Source organism: Aethalodelphis obliquidens, unplaced genomic scaffold (assembly GCF_003676395.1).
Source record: "Aethalodelphis obliquidens isolate GAN/ISIS:26980383/991018 unplaced genomic scaffold, ASM367639v1 scaffold70, whole genome shotgun sequence".
Lineage (NCBI taxonomy): Eukaryota > Metazoa > Chordata > Mammalia > Artiodactyla > Delphinidae > Aethalodelphis > Aethalodelphis obliquidens.
This window is the reverse complement of record NW_020838014.1, coordinates 4,368,789-4,387,548: the sequence shown is the minus strand read 5'-3', so window position 1 is coordinate 4,387,548 and position 18,760 is coordinate 4,368,789. Positions and strand designations below refer to the sequence as shown.

At 46.2% G+C, this 18,760-nt stretch overlaps 1 protein-coding gene across 13 annotated transcripts in view; it reads right to left on the bottom strand.

Moving 5' to 3' along the window:
- Positions 1-18,760, bottom strand: part of MAB21L3 (mab-21 like 3) — a 54,853-nt gene that overhangs the window by 18,006 nt on the left and 18,087 nt on the right. For 5 of the 13 annotated variants that reach the window (XM_027091046.1, XM_027091048.1, XM_027091047.1 and 2 more), the window contains exons 6-7: positions 18,133-18,327; positions 10,541-13,760 (exon numbers count right to left, since the gene is read on the bottom strand). In XM_027091046.1, the coding sequence (XP_026946847.1) occupies positions 13,527-13,760; positions 18,133-18,327 (429 nt within the window). In that variant the 3' untranslated portion in view covers positions 10,541-13,526. Of the gene's footprint in view, positions 1-10,540; positions 13,761-18,132; positions 18,328-18,760 lie in introns of those variants that run through there. The other 8 variants (XR_003429567.1, XR_003429568.1, XR_003429569.1 and 5 more) reach the window with 2 other exon arrangements.

Genomic DNA, 18,760 nt, shown 5'->3' with positions numbered 1-18,760 from the left:
TGTCACCTACACTGTGAGAAATTCATTAGGCCAAGTGCACAAAACATGGCCCTGTTCACCTCCAGCAGGGTGACCTTGGGGGAATTTCTCTGACTCCCTCAGCCTCCATTCAGCTCATCAGCAAAATGGGTTGATGATGCCTACCTACCTCAAAGAGCTATTGAGGGGATTAAACGAGAGAAAGCATAAAACACTCAGCAAATGTGCCCGGCACGATGGAAGTGTCCACATGCCTTGTTGGACGTCCTTTCCTTTCCGATCCTGGAACATTCACCCTCTCCTCAACCCTCCTACCGGGACGCCTCTGGGCTTCTACTTTTCCCTCGCGTTTTCCTACAGGCATTATCTAAGGAAAAGGGGACCACAGGAGCGCGGCAACTTTCTTCCCTCTCCCGTGGCCGCTTCAACCTTGCAGGGAAGGCGGGCGAGCGACCTACAGCGGCACAGATAGGTCTGTGCTGGAGTGGCCATGCCTCTCCTCGTGCAATGAACACTCCCCACTGCAAAGAGGGGCCCAGGGAGCACGGCCCGCCCTGTGGATGGGAACAGCCTTGCTGGGCACTGCGTGAGCTGTGGATGCAGGGCCGGGGTGGGGCCGCTGGGAGCGGGTGCTGCAAGCTCCCGACAGCTGGAGAGGGCCGAGCTGCGCCGAGGTCCGCAGTGTCCCGGTCTGGTCCCCGCGGCCGGCTGGCTCTGGGCTGGCGGAATTTCCCCAGGTTCCGAGCTGCGGAGGCGGGTCCGCTCGAGGGAGCCGCGGGCGCCCCCTGCTGCCCTGCACCGCAGCGCCACGGCCGCCCCGCCCCACAGATCCCGTCCTTTTCATCACCCACCCCACCCCCCGTCCCCAGTCCCCCGCCCCCCACCCCCTGCAGCCCAACCCGCGGAGGGTTTTACCAGGCCCGCCCTGCGCAGAGCCGAGGGTGCCCGCTTCCACCCTCTTTCCTTCTCCTCCTTACTCCTTCAAGAGCCCAAGTCCTGGGTACCAAGGGCACCAGTCACTAATGGTAGCCCCTGGCCACAGTCAAGGGCAGGGAGCATTCTTGATGCCCCTCGCATCTCACTGTGTGGGCAAACATCCCGGAAGGAGGCAGGAGAGAAGAAAGCGCAAGAGGAAAGGAGGGGCCCCGCCTGAGCGGCTGTGGCGATGGGGATAAGCGCAGGGCAGGAGCCAGAGCTCAGCTCCCTTTGACCCCTGCCACCACCCCCGCCCCAGCAAATGTCTCCAGCTGTGCCTTTCTCTCCTAGGGCAGCCTGGCTTGCTCGGCTGGTCTCCCAGGTCTCAAACGACGCGTTGGGGCACTCCCTAGCGAGCACGCAATATCCTGGGTGCTGGACCCAATACCCTAATATCCCTTTGTGCCCTGAAGAGGGAAGTGACATTTCACGTGATCACGAAGGGTTCTGCATTAGGTTGTCCAGGCGTTTCGTTCATTTACAACCACATTCTCTCCCACAGGAGCACTCTCACTGGTCTTTTGCACCAGTGTTCAAGGAGTAGGTCCTGACCAGAGAGTCACAGGTTACAACGTCCAAGCACAGAAGATATTACGTTCACAGAAGAAGTCACACAGCCAAAAATAAAGCTGGCTGAATGAGCGGAAATGCATGGTCTAGACTCGGAGACTTTCTGCCACTATTATTCGTAGCCACGCTTGGCAGGAAGGGAGGGTGAGGGCCTGAGGGCCTTTGTTTAATGCAAAGTGTGTGTGTGGCTTACAGTCACAAAACACATGTGTTGGATGCTGGCTGACTAGCTGTATCTGGCAAACACTCTATAGCAAATATGTGCCCGTATCCCCACTGGCGGTGGAGGGAGGCTGAGATGCCACCGTCGCGTCTGCAGCATGAGTGAGCATCCTGGCTTTGCCGCACCACTGCTGTGCTCTGCGACGAGAGAGGAACCAGGCCCTTCCTGGAAAAAGGCTTCTGGAGCCAGAGGTAATTTCTCTAAATCTAAAGATGTGATTCTTCAACCCCTCAAAATGTTACTTTGTGCGGGAAAGAGCCTGGCCCGAGAGTCAGAAGACCTGGGTTCAAGTCCAGGCCTTGTGAGGAAGCAGATGCCTGTCACGGAGCAAAATCATTCACTCCTTCATCCATTTAACCAATATGCATCGAGCACTTGCTCTGCACCAACATTGTTCTGGGCGCAGGAGATACAGCAGTTAGCGAGATAACTAACCCTCTGTTGGCACAGAGCTTACATTCTAACAGGGGACCAGCCAACCCACTACGGGGAGAATAAAGCAGGGCAAGCACAGAGGGATGGGTTGCTAATTGTTAGACGGGTCAGGGAGGAGTGGGCAAGGGATTTCTGAGCAGGGGGGCAGACAGGTATAAAGGCCCTGGGGCAGGACTTGGTGTTCACTTGGTGTGTTTGAAACAAAACGAGAGAGCCAGTGTCCTGTCCCCAGCACAGAGTGAAGGGGAGCGGTAGCGGGTGAGGGCAGAGAGGGGAGCAGCAGATTGTGTGGGTCTTGTGAGCCATGGGAGGGAGTTTCAAGTTTTTTCTAAGAGTGACGGGAAGGTGGTGGAAGGATTAGAGCAGGGAAAACACATGATTCGATGTGCATGTGGAAAAGACCACTCTGGCTCTTGTGTGGAGGAGGCTCTTATGGGATGGGGTGAGGTGGCATGAGTGGGTGTAAGGGATCAATTAGGAAAACCCCGCAGAGTCTAGAAAGGAGAGGAGGACAAAGTGGCCTGGCAGTGGGGCAGCTTGGTGGGTGTGGGGAGTCATACTTGGACTATATTTAGAAAGTAGAGCCAAAAGGATCTGCTGGTGGATTGAGGGTATGGGTGATGGAAAGAGGGCTCAAGGATGACTCCTAGGTTTCTGGCTGAAGCAAACAGTTGAATAATGATTCCATTTACAGAGGTGAGGGCAGGGTTGAGAGGGGAACTCGAGAGTTCAACTTGGGACATAATAAATTTGAGCAAATCATTTTCCATCCTCTCTTTTGGCCTCTGCCTTCTCAGCTATAAAATAAAGAGGATGCCCATGTGAGTCCCAGGATCTCTCTGTGGTCATTAGGGTTATTTTTCTTAATTCTTCCACATAGTCATGTCTTTTAAACCCACCAATATATTTTGAATTCAGAGAAAAGAAGTGACAGGACTCTTCTAATTCTTCTTTGGGGAGAGAAAGAGATAGAGATAAAAAGAGACAACAAAAGCAAGTCTCCGTGTCCCACAAGGGTTCCCACCCATGCTGTTGTCCTAACAACCAGGAAAAAGGAAACAGGGTAGAGGGTGAGGGGAGTGAATCAGAGCAGAGGGCACAGATGAGAAAGAATCACCAAAAATGTATGACTGGCCAGTGTGACACTTCATTTCCTACATTTCTTAGGTTTGCACTTGAGAAGTTTCAAGGGCTTTTGAAAGGAAAAGCACTTTAGCCTTTGAATTACAAACTACCTCAAAGTTTGTGATTTGAGCCCAAATAGTCATTCAACCTGTCTGAACCTCGGTTTCCTTTACTGTAACTGTAAAGACCTCCACTATCTCTTCAAGCTAGAACATTTTGTGATTCTATGGCTTTTAAGGAAAGAAACAAATCTGAATGCATGTCAAAGTCCAAGAAACTTGAGACCTGAATGGTTAATTTTTGAAAAAGTTTTGCAAACATTTTCATTCAACACATTATTTATGGGGCACTTACTGTGTGCCTAGGGTTGTAAAGATACAACCTTGAAAATACAGATAAAAGTCCCTTCCTTATGGGGCTTTCCCTCTGGTGGTAGATAGATAGACAGATGATAGATAGATAGATGATAGATACATAGATAGATAGGGCATCCAGGTGGTGATAAAGCAGAGAAGGAGGGTAGAACATGTCAAGACTTGGGTGAAGACGGGATGGGGACCAGTGATACTATTTTATGTAAGGAGGTTAGGGAAGGTCTCCAGACAGAGGGGACAGCAAGTACAAAAATCCTAAGGCGAGGTCACATTTAGAGTGTTCCAGGAAGAACAAGGAAGGCAGCAGTGTGACTGGAGATGAGTGTGAGAAAGGGGAAAAGCAGGAGGAGATAGATTTATAGAGGCAGGGGCTCCAGGTCATCCAGGACCTTTGGATTTTCATGTGAGTGAGATGGGAAGTGACTGGAGGATCGTGAGCTGAGGACTGACACAGAAGAGTAGAGTATCCCCTTGAGGAGTTTTCTGTAAGAATTACGTGATTCTGCCTGAGCCAAGTCAGGGTGCTCACCTTTGGGGGTGGGAGCAACACGTTAGGTTGGAACAGCCTGTGAAACATCAGGTGGAGGCGGTCTGTGGGAATTATCTGGAATTCACAAGGAAGGTTTGGCTAGAGCTATGCACTTGGACATCCTGGGATGATAGATAGTATCTGGAGCTATAGGAGTGAGTCAAGTTGCCTAGACTGAATGTGTAGAGTCTGAAGAGAAGAGAGCTCAGGACTGAGCCCTCAAGAGAGGGATGACAACATTTAGGGGTGGGCAGAGGAGGAGTCAGAAAGGAGACTAGGAAGGAGCAGAGGGAGAGGAGAGAGAGGGGCGTCACAGGAAACCAGAGAAGAGTGGTGCAAGGAGAGGTGGACTGTGCTGAATGCTTCCCAGAGGTTGTGCAAGATGGGAATGGAGAAGTGGCATTCAATTTGGCATGCAGGGTTGGGCAGAAGTGACATGTGAGTTGATGTTTGAAGTTTCCAGCTGCCTTGGGTCGTGCTAAGTAGCCAGTGGTATAGCAGACTAGGTATTCTGGATGACTCCCCTCCACCTGAAAGAGCTAAAATGCTGGGTTACATATATATTTTTTAAAACCATTATAAATGCCTCCCGGAGATAGAATGAAAGTAATAAATCCATAGACTTCGGAAATCAAGTAGAACCAGGAACCCTGGCAGGTGAGTGAACGAAGCTCGCTTTTACCCTGAGGGTTGCTGACCCTTAGAGATCTGGACCTTTCATTGGCAACTGTGCAAGTCTAGGGGACAAATGAGATCATCTAGGGCCTGCCCCAGGTGGGAAGCCTGATAGTATTTTCCTGCATAAATCTGGACCTCAAAAGGCTGTATCCTCAGAATAACGGTGAATAAGGAATAAATGTGCCATGAAGAAGGCAACTAGCTTGCCTTGACCTTGGCACTGGGTGGAGGGAAAAGAATCCTCCCAGGATTCACAGCCATGAGCTAGCCTCAAATATTTTCTGTCTGAATTTTTCTGTCTGTTGGCCTGAAAAATCTCAAGCATTTAAATTTAATTTAAATGGCCTTGGGTTGGTAGTGCTCTCAGATAACTGGCAGAATTAAAAAGAAATCCTTTCCAGGTACCGCAAACAACTTCAATCCAGACCTCAAACAATTCTCACAGGTAAAGTTTTAAGAAAAAATGAACAGTTCACCTTAAATATTTACAAAACACACAAGGAAACAAGCTCTATGACTGGTAATCAGTAAAAACAAACAAACAACAGACAGCAAAACAACCAGTCAAAGATTTCAGATATTTGAATTTCAGATATGGAATATAAAACAATTATGTTTAGTATGTTTAAACAAATTAGAAGAGAACTTAAAAACATGAGCAGGAATAAGAGATTTTAAAGAGTGAACAGGCAGGCTTGAGAAATAGGCCCAAATGAGAACTGAAAATAAGAACTGTAACACTAAAAATTTAAGACTCAGTGGATGGATTAAACATTAGCCTAGATGCAGCTGAAGAAAGAATTAGTCAACTAGAAGATAGATCCAAAGAAATTATTGAGAATGCAGTTTTGAGTGATAAAAAGATGCAAATTATAAAAGAGAAGATAAAAGTATGGAATGATAGAGTCTACTATGCATGTAAATTGGATTTCCCTCTAGAATGGAATATAGAGAGAATGGGAAGGAGGCAACATTTAGCATTAAATGCTGATAATTTTTCAGAAATACTGGAAATAATTCCTCAGACTCAGGAAGCCTAACAAATCCAAAGAAAAAGAAAGATGGGAGGTGGGAGGGAAGGGAAAAGAGAGAGAGAGAAAAGAAGAAGGAGAAGGAGGAGGAAGAGAAGGAGGAGGAGGGGGGAAGAGATGGGGGAGAGGGGGGAGAAGAAATTAAAAGCAGCCGGAGAGAAAAAGCAGACACCCCACAAAGAAACACCAAATAGTCTAGTGATTGACTTGTCAAGAGCAACACTGAAGCCAGAAGAGAGTGGAAAATACCTTCAGCGTGCTGAGAAAAATTGTGTGAACCTAAAACAAAACACTCAGAGAAACTCTCTGTCAAGAATGAAGGTGAATAAGGACAATTTCAGACAAACAAAAACAGAGAGCTTACTCTTGTGGACTCTCGCTATAGGTCATGTCAGAGCATACAGTCCAGGCAGAAGGAAAATGATCCCTAATAGGAAGTTTGAGATTCAAGGAGTGGTAAGTATAGAGAGTGGCAAATATGTGAGTAAAATAAGAAAATAATAATGATTATTTGTATTATTTATAAAATGATAGTATAATATTATTTTATACTGTAATATAAAGTTATAATATTTAAATATTTAAAATATTAATTAATAATATTTTATACATATTATAAGATTTATAATATGAATAGATAATAGTATATTATAATACATGTATAAAATAAAAATAAAATTTCTGTTTTACATACGTGTGTGTATGTGGCAGCAGGGGGGATGGCCAACAGGCGAGAACCAAAATCCTGGCTCACAGCAGCAGGTGCTATGGGACGGGGAATGGCAGGAGCCACGCCTTCTAGGTTCCTTGTTAAAGAGGAGAGTAAAGTGTTGGCTAAATTTTGACTCTAGAGTTTAGTCTATATGGATAGGCTTTGTAACCATTAAAGGGACAGAGATAGGATACGAGCCTTCCAAACTAGTAAGGGGGGAAAAGGAATGAAAAAAAGAAAAAGAATCAAGGTTTTAAAAGGCAAGAAGGTGAGGTGGGAGGCAGAGGAAGACATGGGTCAAGTAGAAAGTAAATGACAAGAGACAAATGAATCCAAATACATTATCCACCGGAAGAGACGCACGCGGACTAAGCATTAGAGTTGCAGATCTCAACTGTCAGATGGGATTTTTTAGAAAATCCACCATTTACAAGAGACAGTTATCAACCACACAGAGACACAAATAGGTTAACAGTTAAAGGATGGTAAAAGATATAAGAGGCGACAGGGACGCAAAATAAAGTGGTGTCCCTATATTAAGACCAGACAAAATCAATGTTTAGGCAAAACATTTACAATAGTTTAAAAAAGGTCACTTTATAGTGACAGAATCTTTAACTGGGAAGAAGTAAAAATTCTAAATCTGTATGTCCCTAATAATATCATCTCAAAGTGTGTTAAGTAAAAGTTTGACAGAATGATAAGGAGAAATTGAAATATCCACACTCAATGGAAGATTTAAAAATAACTCTCTCAGGACTTCCCTTGTGACACCGTGGTTAAGAATCCACCTGCCAATGCAGGGGATATGGGTTCGATTCCTGGTCCGGGAAGATCCCTCATGCCACAGAGCAACTAAGCCCGTGCGCCACAACTACTGAGCTTGCGCTCTAGAGTCCACGAGCCACAGCGACTGAGCCCGCGTGCCACAACTACTGAAGCCTGTGGGCCTAGAGCCCATGCTCTGCAACAAGAGAAGCCACCACAATGAGAAGCCCACGCACCGCAACGAAGAGTAGCCCCTGCTCGCCACAACTAGAGAAAGCCCGTGTGCAGCAACGAAGACCCAATGCAGCCAAAAAAACAAAACAAAACAAAACAAAACAAAAACAAAAACAAAAAACTCTCTCAGTAAATGTTGGAAAATGCAGCCAAAAGGCAATTTATGATACATGGAAAATTTGAGCAGCACATGATCTAACTGACATTTCTTAAACATTTATCTAAACTTTCATCCCTTCTTTGTATGACATAAAATAAGGAAGAAATGCTAGGCTAAAAAGCTGACCTCGAGGGGTATAAGAGGATTGAGGCCTTTCAGACTTTCTCTGACTGTATTTCAATTTAGTTAGAAATCAGTAACAAAAACATAATTAGGAAACACAATGAATTTGTAAATAATACTTTTTTAAAACTTCTAAGCACCTCATAATTCAAAGAGGAAATCATGGCTGAAATTAGAAAATAAATAGAACTGAAAAAAGATGAAAACACAATATACCAAAAGTTGTTAAATTCCACTAAAGTGGTATGAAGAGGAGATTTATATAGTTAGAAAAAAAGAAAAACTGAGGATTCCTGAGCTAAGCATTAATTTAAGAAGTTATAGGAAGAACATCAGGATAAACCTGAGGAAAGTAGAGGGAAAGAAAGATATGAGCAGAAATGAATGAAACAGAAAACAAGTATACAATGGATAAGATCAACAAAACTCACAACTGATTCTTTGATAAGTCTCTAACAGATTATCAAGAAAGATGTGTACAGATGCATCAGAGTTTAAATAGATAATAAAATATTATGAACAAGTTTGTCAGTAAATTTGAAAACTTAGATAAAATGGGTAAATTTCTAATAAAATACAAATTGATAACACTTGCTCAAGAAGAACTAGAAAACCTGAATATCCTTTATCCCTAAAAGAAAATAAATAGTTTAAAGTCTTCTGACAAAGAAAACAGAAGGCCCAGTCGGCATCTTAGGTGAGTTTTACCAAACTTTCAAGAATAATTTATGCATGAAATAGAATAGAATAGAAAAAATAGAGGGCACTTCCTAAACCTGGTGAAAGGCACAACTATAAAATTTTAGAGAACAATATAGGAGCATATCTCCATAACCTTAAAAAAAATGAATGGGAAAGATTTCTTAAACAACACACAAAATGTGCTCCGTTATAATGGAGAAAGTCACTAAAAATTCACCTATGTTAAAACGAAGAATTTAGATCAGTGTTATCACTTCAGAAAATGTGTTGACATTACCTCATAAACTTAAACACACATTTATTCCTTGAACCTGAAAATTCACTCCTATGTATGTACCCTTAAAAGACTTGAGAGCATCAGAAGACATATATAAAACTGTGTATAGAGACAGTTCAAATCACTGAAACTATAAACAACCCAAATGCCTTAATTGCAGTAACATAAATATATAAAGTGGCATAATCTTACAGAGGAATATTATACAGCAGCTAAAAGGAACACACCACTCCACGTGCATCCACATGGGAGGGTCTCAAAGGTGTACTGTGGACATAAGAAGCAAATCAGACAACTTCGTTCAGGATGGTTGCATATACATAAAGCTTAAAAGCAGGCAAAACTAAAAAGCCAATTGGGATGTACACAGGTCACATTTTTTAAAAAATGATTTCTGACTGCATCTTTATCAAGAACAGTATTTCTTTTATTTTCTTTTAATAAATTTATTTATTTTTGGCTGTGTTTGGGTCTTTGTTGCTGCGCATGGGCTTTTCGCAAGTTGCAGTGAGTGGGGTCTACTCTTTGTTGTGGTGCGTGGGCTTCTCATTGTGGTGGCTTCTCTTGTTGCAGAGCACGGGTTCTAGGGGCACGGGCTTCAGTAGTTGTGGCATGTGGGCTCAGTAGTTGTGGCATGCGGGCTTCAGTAGTTGTGGCTCATGGGCTCTAGAGTGCAGGCTCAGTAGTTGTGGCACACGGGCTTAGTTGCTCCGCGGCATGTGGGATCTTCCCGGACCAGGGCTCCAACCCGTGTCCCCTGCATTGGCAGGCAGATTCTTAACCACTGCGCCACCAGGGAAGTCCCGCAGGTCACATTTCGTTGATTCTAAAATTTACTTTTTCACCTTTTAATCTCTAAAATTAGGATGCATCTCGTCCTCTAAAATTAGGATGCATCTTATAATCAGTGGTGTTTTGTAATTACCCTTAGCAGCACTTTTTCTTTCTTAGACATGAAATAATAATGCATCTCACAATTGTTGGGGGCTTAGGTTCAATGAAATATGATAGGTGGTAGAATGAAAGAAAAGCAGCAGAATGACTAACCTAAAATTTGGGATCACAATTACCTATGTTCAGGGAGAGAGGGGGCTAAGGAACGGAAGGATCACCTAGGAGAATTCTAAAGTATTGGCAAAATGTTATTTTTTTCACCTAGACAGTGAGTATATTGGTATTTGTTTTACTATAATTCTTGAAACAGTTTAGACTCTCGCATGTATGATATTTTTTACAATTAGAAAAGTGTGAAGAGGTAAGGAAGTGGAGACACGTGTATAATAATTTGGGAAGCTGGATAGAAAGGGAGGAAGAGAGGCAGGTGGTGGTTGGGGTAGGGTGTGGAGGATGCTACAGGGAAGACGGCCCTGAGAAGCCGGGGGGGGCCAGCCCATCACACATGGAGAAATCAGGAGAGATATTCCTCTATTGCAACAAGAGTGACAAAGGAAAAGATGGGTTTATGGAATATGTGGTGTATTTTGGGCATGTTTTCCTTGTGATGGTTTCTAAGTTCTTTGTGAAGAATTTATCTGTGGGGTCGTGGTAGTTATCAAATGGACAAACGGACATGAGGAGTAGGCATCTAAAATGTTACACATTTATCCCACAGTTACTCCACGCCACGTCTAAACGAAGAGTTTTGTACATCCATTGCTCTATTTATTCCCCCCATCAAAGTAGTGAGGTATATATTCTCTTATGATGTATTCATTTCCCAGGGTCGCCATAACAATATACCACAGACTTAAACAGCATGGCTTAAACGACAGAAAATTATTTTCTCACAGTTCTGGAGGCTGCAAGCCCACGATCAAGGTGCTGGCCTTGCTGGTTTCTCCTGAGGCCTCTGCTCAGTTTGCAGATGGCCTTTTTCCTTTGCACCCTTGCCCATGGTGTCTCTCTATATCTTCTTCTAAGAACATCAGTTCTATTGGATTAGGGCCCAAACCCTAATGGCCTCATTTTAACTTCATCACCTCTTTAAAGGCCTTAGCTCTAAATACAGTCACATTCTGAGGTACTGGAAGTTAGGGCTTCAACATGTGAATTTGGAGGCTGGGGGCCACAATCCAGCCCATAACAATGCCCATAAAGAAATGGAGATTTAGGGAGGTTGAACAACTTGCCAAGGGCATGCAGGTACAGTGTAAGAGCTGGGATGCGAATGCAAGCAGATCAATTGCAGTCTCTGAATGCCAACGATTCCACTGAAGAACAGTCTGGGGCCGAGAAGAGTGGAGATGCATGAAAAAAGGCTTTTGGAGAATTAAAGAAAAAAAGCTTCCGAATAAAGGAGTACTATTGTATTATTAGACTTTCAGAGCTGTGCAATCTGTCCCAGGAAACAGAATAGATGAACTGTCCTCTCATACACTCCCTTTTTAAATCTGAGTTTAATCAAAAAGACTATAGTTTTTGACCAAAACGGCAGTAAAGGCCAACAACTCAGCTGAAGTCCTCAGTCCCTGGTTCCCTTTTTGGAGAAGCCCGGTGTAAATTATGAGCTGAGTAGGGCGACACCTGCTGGGCTCTGCGGTGCATGGGTGGGAAGCTGGCTCTTTTCATAGGCAGTCCCCCACTGCTCTCTGCTGGCCAGCAGTTAGGAACACCCAGGAATGTGCAGACAGCCCTACTTCATTCAAAAACTACAAATCCGTAGGGAAAGGTGGGAAGAATCTACTGGAATCAGACTGTGGAGTATGTCAGTCCCACTCCTTCCCATACATATACATACATTTCAAATCAATGGTACAGTCAACTTTCACTTGGCATTCCGTGACTGTGCAGTTGTTTTAAACCTTGTGTCAGTTGTTTTCATCATTAAAAAATATATAACTGCCACCTTCTCAAAAATGTTTCTCAGGATCCAAGAATATGAGAATTTGAATGCAGGTTTTGATGACTTAATAAAATATTGGTTTGTTCATGCTTTCATGTTTTCAAAAACTATAGACTGATTGTAAGTTTGTTCAACATTTTAAAACCATGATCTCCTATGTGATGGTCCAAGGACCCCACCACTTGGTTACACTATTTTTGTAAAAATAATTGTCTTCATTTTCATACGTGACTTTTATTTTAAAAAGAATCAGCAATTCTTGCTTCTAGAAATTATTTATCTGGGGAAAATGTTCTAAGTAATAAAGGGTTCCCTTGAATTGCGAAGCGTAAGTAGGTGCCAGAAGAAACTACGGCTCTCCCGAGAACGCCTAGAATTCCTGGTGTGTGTGTGTCACAGGATGTGTGGCCTCGAGGACCTCGGTGAAATTCAAAAGGAGTGGGCTCAAGGGCCGTCAGTGTCCCCATCCTCGTGTGGGTCCCCAGACCCCCTTTACACAGTGGCCGGAATGGGCATTTAAAATGCAAATCAAATCATAATACCCTTCTGCTTCTGGAGAGGTCAAACATCACACACCTGATTTTAGAGTAAAATACAAATTCCTTACCAGGTTTACAAGGCCAAGCGATCTGGCTCATGCCAGCCCCTCTAAGTCTGCCCTTGGCCCCCTTTTCTTCCCTTTCAGCTGTTTGCATTTTCATCCTTCAAGGATCTCTCTGTGGCTCTATTTCCATATTCTGTTTCTTCAGGCCACTTGCTACAATTTGTAATAATCAAATGTGTTTATCTGTGGTTCATTTCCTGTCTTTACCATTAGGCATCATCTGCATCAGGTGAGTCCCTGCCCACCTTGCTCTTGCTGCATCCCCAGTACCTAATGCGTATATATTTCTCAATGAATGAGGAAGTGAACCGCTAAGGGAGCAAAGGAAGGAACTGAGAGGTGAGTGACACCAAAGTCATTCCATGCAGATCACAGTACCGAGTTCATTCCATAAATAGAAGGACGTCTCATCCCTGACCCACGGCATGGGAAGCAAGGAAGGGCAGTCACTGGGGTTGCTGCGCTCTCATCTTTGACTGCACTAGTCATCAAAACCACTCCTGCCTTCTCAGAGAACACCAGGCAAGCAGGCAGATCCACAGTTTAGGAGAACTGGAGGGCACATGGGCATGCGAACCCATCAGACGTAATCATTTAATCAGTGGTGTAGACACTGATCCTGAATGCCAACACCAGCCACTGAACCAGCGAGGAACACTCTGTGTGGATCCAGCACCTTCCCCTTGAAAGGGCAGCAGCACAGTCCGTAGGCTCGCAGCCCTGCTCTGAGGGAGGCATAGGAACAGTCCCATTTTACAAATGGAAAAATAATGAGCCCGTGGTCAGTGGGCTGGAGAACCACTCGTGGGCAGCAGGCTGATGCCTGACCTTCCGGGGGTTCTCTCTACATCTTCCCTGACAGACAACCAGAGCCTGAGCAAGGGAAAATAAATTCAGAACTGTCATCGGTTCGGAAACTATGGCTCGGGGAAGCTTGATGAGAGCCGTCTCCCAAAGAGGTAGCTAGTGGGGGCAGAAATGCTTGCTTGGCTGCAGGGAGGCCTGGACCAGACATCTTGGGGCACAGGTTTTACCCCCTGAAGTGCTGCTGGGTTGATGGAATTTTCCTCTGCCGTCCGTTGCTTCTCTCCTGGGCAGGATCCTGGCCTCTGACTGAGGAACAAGCCACAGAGAGTGAGGTCAAGCTTGAATGAAATGTCCAAGAGCGTCCCACGCAGGGCAGCATCAGGGCAGGCTGATCTGGGGGTTCTGCAGGAAGAAGGCCAGCTTCTGGGCCAGGGCCCCTAGCTCGCCTGAATTGGCGTACCGCAGGAGGTTGCTCTTCCGCACGAAGTAGTGTTTCAGAAAGTGCTGGCTCACGCACTTGTGCAGCTTCCTTACCAGGCGCAGGAACGCTCTGCTGAAGACCCGCCAGTCCTTTGGGTGGGGATACTTCTCACAAGTCCAGAAGAGCACTGTCTGTGGAAGGAAGAGGCGGTGTCAGACATCGTCCCGGTCTATTGAGGAGAGTGTCTTCAGGAACGTTCCCGAGCCCACGTGGCCTTGGAAGGAGGAGACGGGAGCCCCAGGGGCAGGCTGGGTCTGCCGTGGATTTATGATCCCCAGCCTTGGACGGGCTCTCAGCCTCCTCCTGCTGGTCTCCTATGCCTCTTTGGTAATTTATTCTCTCTCCACTGGCATTTCCAATGATCACCACTCTCCTAAAATTCATGATTCCCCACACCTGGCAGATGACTTTGCCTCCTTTACAGGGAAAATGCCTCGTGCGTGCAAACCAGCCATCGTTCCTTCATTTGGTATCTTCCTCTCTGCATCCCCCTAGCCTAGGAAAATCCCTCTGCAGGGCTAGGATCTCCCCTTCCAGCAACTGTAAATGATTGAGTTTCTTCTTCCTCATTGGCTTTTTATATCTATCAGAGCTCTCCTGCTCCCCAGGTGCCACATCTCCCTCCTGCCCTAACTCTCACCTCTCTGCAAATCCAGGTTTCTGCAGAGAATCATCTTAATAATTTGTCATTTCCTCTCCTCTGATTTCCTGCCTTAACCCACTCCAATATGGATTCTTCTGCCATCAGTCCTCAAAGGCTGCTCTCCTTAAGGTCCAGTGATCTCCATGTTTGCTAAATCCAGCAGGCTCTTTCCAGCTCTCACCCTACCTGACCTTTCAGTGGAATCTGGTTCTCTCATACCCTCACTCCCGAGCCATTCTTCACTTGGCTTCCAAGTGGGTTTCTCTGAGCAGTGCAGCTACGCCTTGGAGTGCTCACCCTCCACCTGCCCTAATGCTGGAGTTTTGGGGGCTCCATTCCAGGCCCTCTTCTCCCAATAAATATAGATAACTTGCTATTTCTTTTCTCCAGTTCACACTTCTCCTCTGACCTCCTTACCTGGTATCTCTTGGCCATCTGAAAGTTATCTCAGTCCATATGTCCAAACTGAACTCCTGGCCCTCCCCCACATACCTCGTGTGCTCCCAGGGTTGTTTATCCAGCCTGTTACGCAAGACGCAAACCTAGGAGTCATTCCCCTCCCTCACCACCTCCAATCAAGTCCTGCCAATCCTGCTGCCTGCGTATTTTTCAATCCACCCAATACAATCACCCTCTCCCACGGTGTCTCGCCCGGACCTCTGCCACAGCCTGCACCTCTTCTTGTCACCATCCTATCTGTTGTCATCCACACTGCAGCCAACGTGATCTCTTTGAAATATAAATCGGTCTATGTTTCTTCTTGTCTAAAATACTTCAAAGTCTTCCCATTGTTTGTTAATTAAAAAATACCATCCTTAGCATGGTTTAGTTGACAAGGTTTGGTCCCTCCCTTCCTTTCCAGCCTCATCTCGCCCTGTGTTCTCCCTCGCTCTTTCCTTCTAGCCACACTGGCCTCGTTTCATGCTCTCTTCTATCACAGGGCCTTTCACAACCCACTTCTTCCACATGGAGCGTACTTCCTTCCCCAGCTTGTCCAGGAAACTCATCCATCAGATCAAACTTCCCTATGACACCCATTAAGCACTCTCTTCATCCCATACTTCTCATATGCAGCAATGATGACAGTGGTGGTCATTTTCCTATGTGTTTAGGTGATTCCCTACTAGATGGCAAACTCTATGTGAGCAGAGGACTAGACCTATTTGTATTCACGCTGATGTTACTACATTCAGCAGAGGGACTGGCCCACGGGAGGCAGTCAATTGACATTTATTGACTGAGTGAAATAATTAATGTTTGGGTTTAGACGTTGAGTATTTTGAAAATATAGACTTTCCTAAAAAGTAGAAGAGCAGTTTTAGGTTCACAGCAAGACACTGAATGTGTTTTCATTTGGAGTACATTGTTTTGAGTAAATGAGTTGGAGATAATTTCATGCTAGTCAAGATAACCTAATAAAAAACATGTTTTAATTCCTCTTGTAGTTAAGCTTTTATCTCCCTAAGCAAACAGAAGCAGTTAAGCCTATTATAAGCAAGGCTCTGTGTCTTTGAGCAGGTTTAGGAATAAATAAGCCAATGAAAGATAAGCTCTTTCTTCACATGGAATTGCTATGGGGGAGAAGCCTCTTTGGGGAGGAGGTAAAGACCTTCCAGGAGGTGCCCATGATCGGCACATCCTTCCTGATGCTGTTTTGCAGCCCAGTGTCTTCCACTTTCCCCAGACTAAAGCCTTGGCAAGGATCCTGCACACTCAAGCCATCATCCAGGATGGTATCTCACACCCACACCAGCAGCCACATCCATCCCAACACCTCCATGTGAGAGAATTCTACCCTTGGACAAGGGTGGAAGACGAGGGGGAAAGGCAGTCAGTACTGTTTCGGTTTCTCAACAAATAACCCCCTTGTAACTGCTCGTTCTTGAGAATGCACAATTTTATTATGCCGTGTAGGTGGGTTAGGGAAGACTAAAACAGGGGGCCTTTAAGGAGTTGCCCTGAAATCCTCTAGGTGACTTAGAAGCCACTGGAATACAAGTAAATCCTGGATGGAATGCAGTTTTGAGAGCAGTCAAGGGCTGGGAGGCCCGTGGTGGCCCTATTCAATCTTTCTAAAATACTCACGGTACTTAAAGTGTTTTCATCCATCCTAATTGCGGAGCAGTGAAGTCAGTGGTTAGTTAAGAGTATGAGATTTGATATGAGACCGCCTGGAGTTTCCTTCTCAGTTCTGACTTTTCCTAGTGTGGCCAGTGGTAAGGCAAGTAAGAAAGAAGCTAAATCCCCGAAATGAATTAGACTAGCTTCAGAAAGTACGTGTCCTCGATCCAGGAGAACAGGTGTGTGTTTTTAGGGGGACGTGTTTGAGGACACTTTAAGAATGTTGAAACTGGAGAGAAAGGCCCCAGTATGTGCAAATGAGATGGTAACAGATTCTTGGGCAGGTCAGGGAGAACAGGTTATCAGAAAAGATAAGAAAGCAAAACAAAGATGAACAATTTTGCTGGGGGGGAAGAGTGGAGTAAAATGTGAAGTCATTCATTCAGATGATCAGCAAATATTTACTGAGCAACTACTACATACAAAGCATTGGGAGAGATACCAAGGGATCGCTATGAGTTGCCCTTAAATAGCTTGTGTTAGGCCTGAAAGAGTAACACAGGGCTGGGAAATGGTTGTCTACTGGACGAGACGAGGCCCAGGTAGGAGCGTGCAAGGAAGGCACCGCACACTCCAGGGACATGTGCTCACCTGTGTAGAAGGTTGGGGAGAAGGGCTGAAGCTCCAGGATGGATACTAGCTGGGCTGGGGCTACTAAGAGTCTGATACCTCCCCCCACCACAGTGTGCTGCACGCAGTATTACCTGAGCATCCAGTTCACCATGGGTGGTCAGAAATTTGAGAAAGGAGCTGAGAGTGTGATCAAAGGCCGTCTCCCCAGGGGGGACCCCCTGATGCCCTGGTCCAGGTCAGGTTCTGCTACCCTGAGCCTTCCTAGAGCAACGCTCCTCTCCACCCCAGCATTCCCCCACGTGGCACGATTCCACGCACACCTGCAGACTGATTGACCAACGTCTGTCTCCCCTGCTGGACCACAAGCTCCATGAGAGCAGGAACCACATCTGCGTTTGTTCACCTTGTACCGCCAGGTGTAGAGCACACAGCAGGTGTGGGGGCAAGGGACTGGCCCACGGGGATCTCAATAAACATTTGCTGAGTGAGTGAGTGAATGCATTTATGGCTGTCTAATGGTAAGTCCTTGCCTGGTGATTTGCAACCCGGAAGTTCAGGTTTGCTGCCAGGTTTGTCAGGTACCACAACAGTTCCTGGTTTTCTCCTCTGCACAGAGTGCGTGTGTGAGTGTGTATGTGTGTGCGCATGAATGGCTGCAATTGGGCTAGAATGGGGACTGAATGAGTCATAACGTGACGGAAAATGCGAATCCATCTCAGGTTTGAGGAACTCCCAAGATTTCACCAGACTGTAGATTTCTCAGGGGCAGAGACTGCATGCTGTCATTCATTCCTGAACCTCAGCCGGGTTTCTGGCACACAGTGGGTGCTCGTGTTGGTTTGTTGAGTGAAATAAAAGGAGGGGAGAGGGAAAGGGAGAGAAGGCAAGGCAGAAAGGAAGAAAGGGAAGAGGGAAACTGGGAGAGGGAAGAAAGGAGGTGGAGGACAGGGACCCTGGGCAGGGCTGCTGTGGACATGCACGCGGCTGGGGCTGTATATCTCCATAAGGAGTACGAATTTGTGAGATGGCAAAGATGGACACTAGGCCCCCTCCTACTCATCACACACACCCCCGTTGTGAGTGGCTCTGGTGACCCTGCAGAGGCCGCAGAGGGACCTACCCAGCCCCAGCCGCCCTGGCCCTCTAGGCCGGGGCGGCACACTCACCTGAAGGTGGTAGGATGTGATCACAGGTCTTTTCCCTGGACACCAGACGTCCTCCTTCATCTGCCTCATGGCCTGAAGACACTTCCTGCGGCAGCCCCCGTCCTCATCCAGCTGCTCCAGCAGCACCCGTTCAGCCCGCAAGAAGCTCAGCTGCCAGTGATAGTTCGAACAGGCCAACAAGCTAAACCCAAATGACTGCGGGAAGAGAAAAACAGAGGGAAACCAGAAGGATGATGCTGGTGGAGGAGAAAGCCATCTCCGAAGCAGTCCACTAGGAGGGGGTACCTGCCACTGGGCGAGCAGCACATCCCACGTGGGGACACGGAGGGAGCCTCAGGGGAGCCCCTTGCACGCAGGCAATTAACTGGGGAGGCTGCGTCCACTTTCTCCTGGGCAGTGGTTCTCGAACTTGAGCCTGCCCCAGAATCACCTGGAGGGCCTGTAAGAACACAGATTGCTGGGCCCTGCCCACCGAGTCTCATTCCCTAGGGCCAGAGCAGGGCCCGGGAATCTGCATTTACCACAGATTCCCAGGTGCCGCTGCAGGTTCTGGGGATCTAGTGAAATTTCAATTTTCCTTCCGAAGCTGGTTGGTGGTTAGTGATGCTGTGGTTGGTTAAGGTGAGAG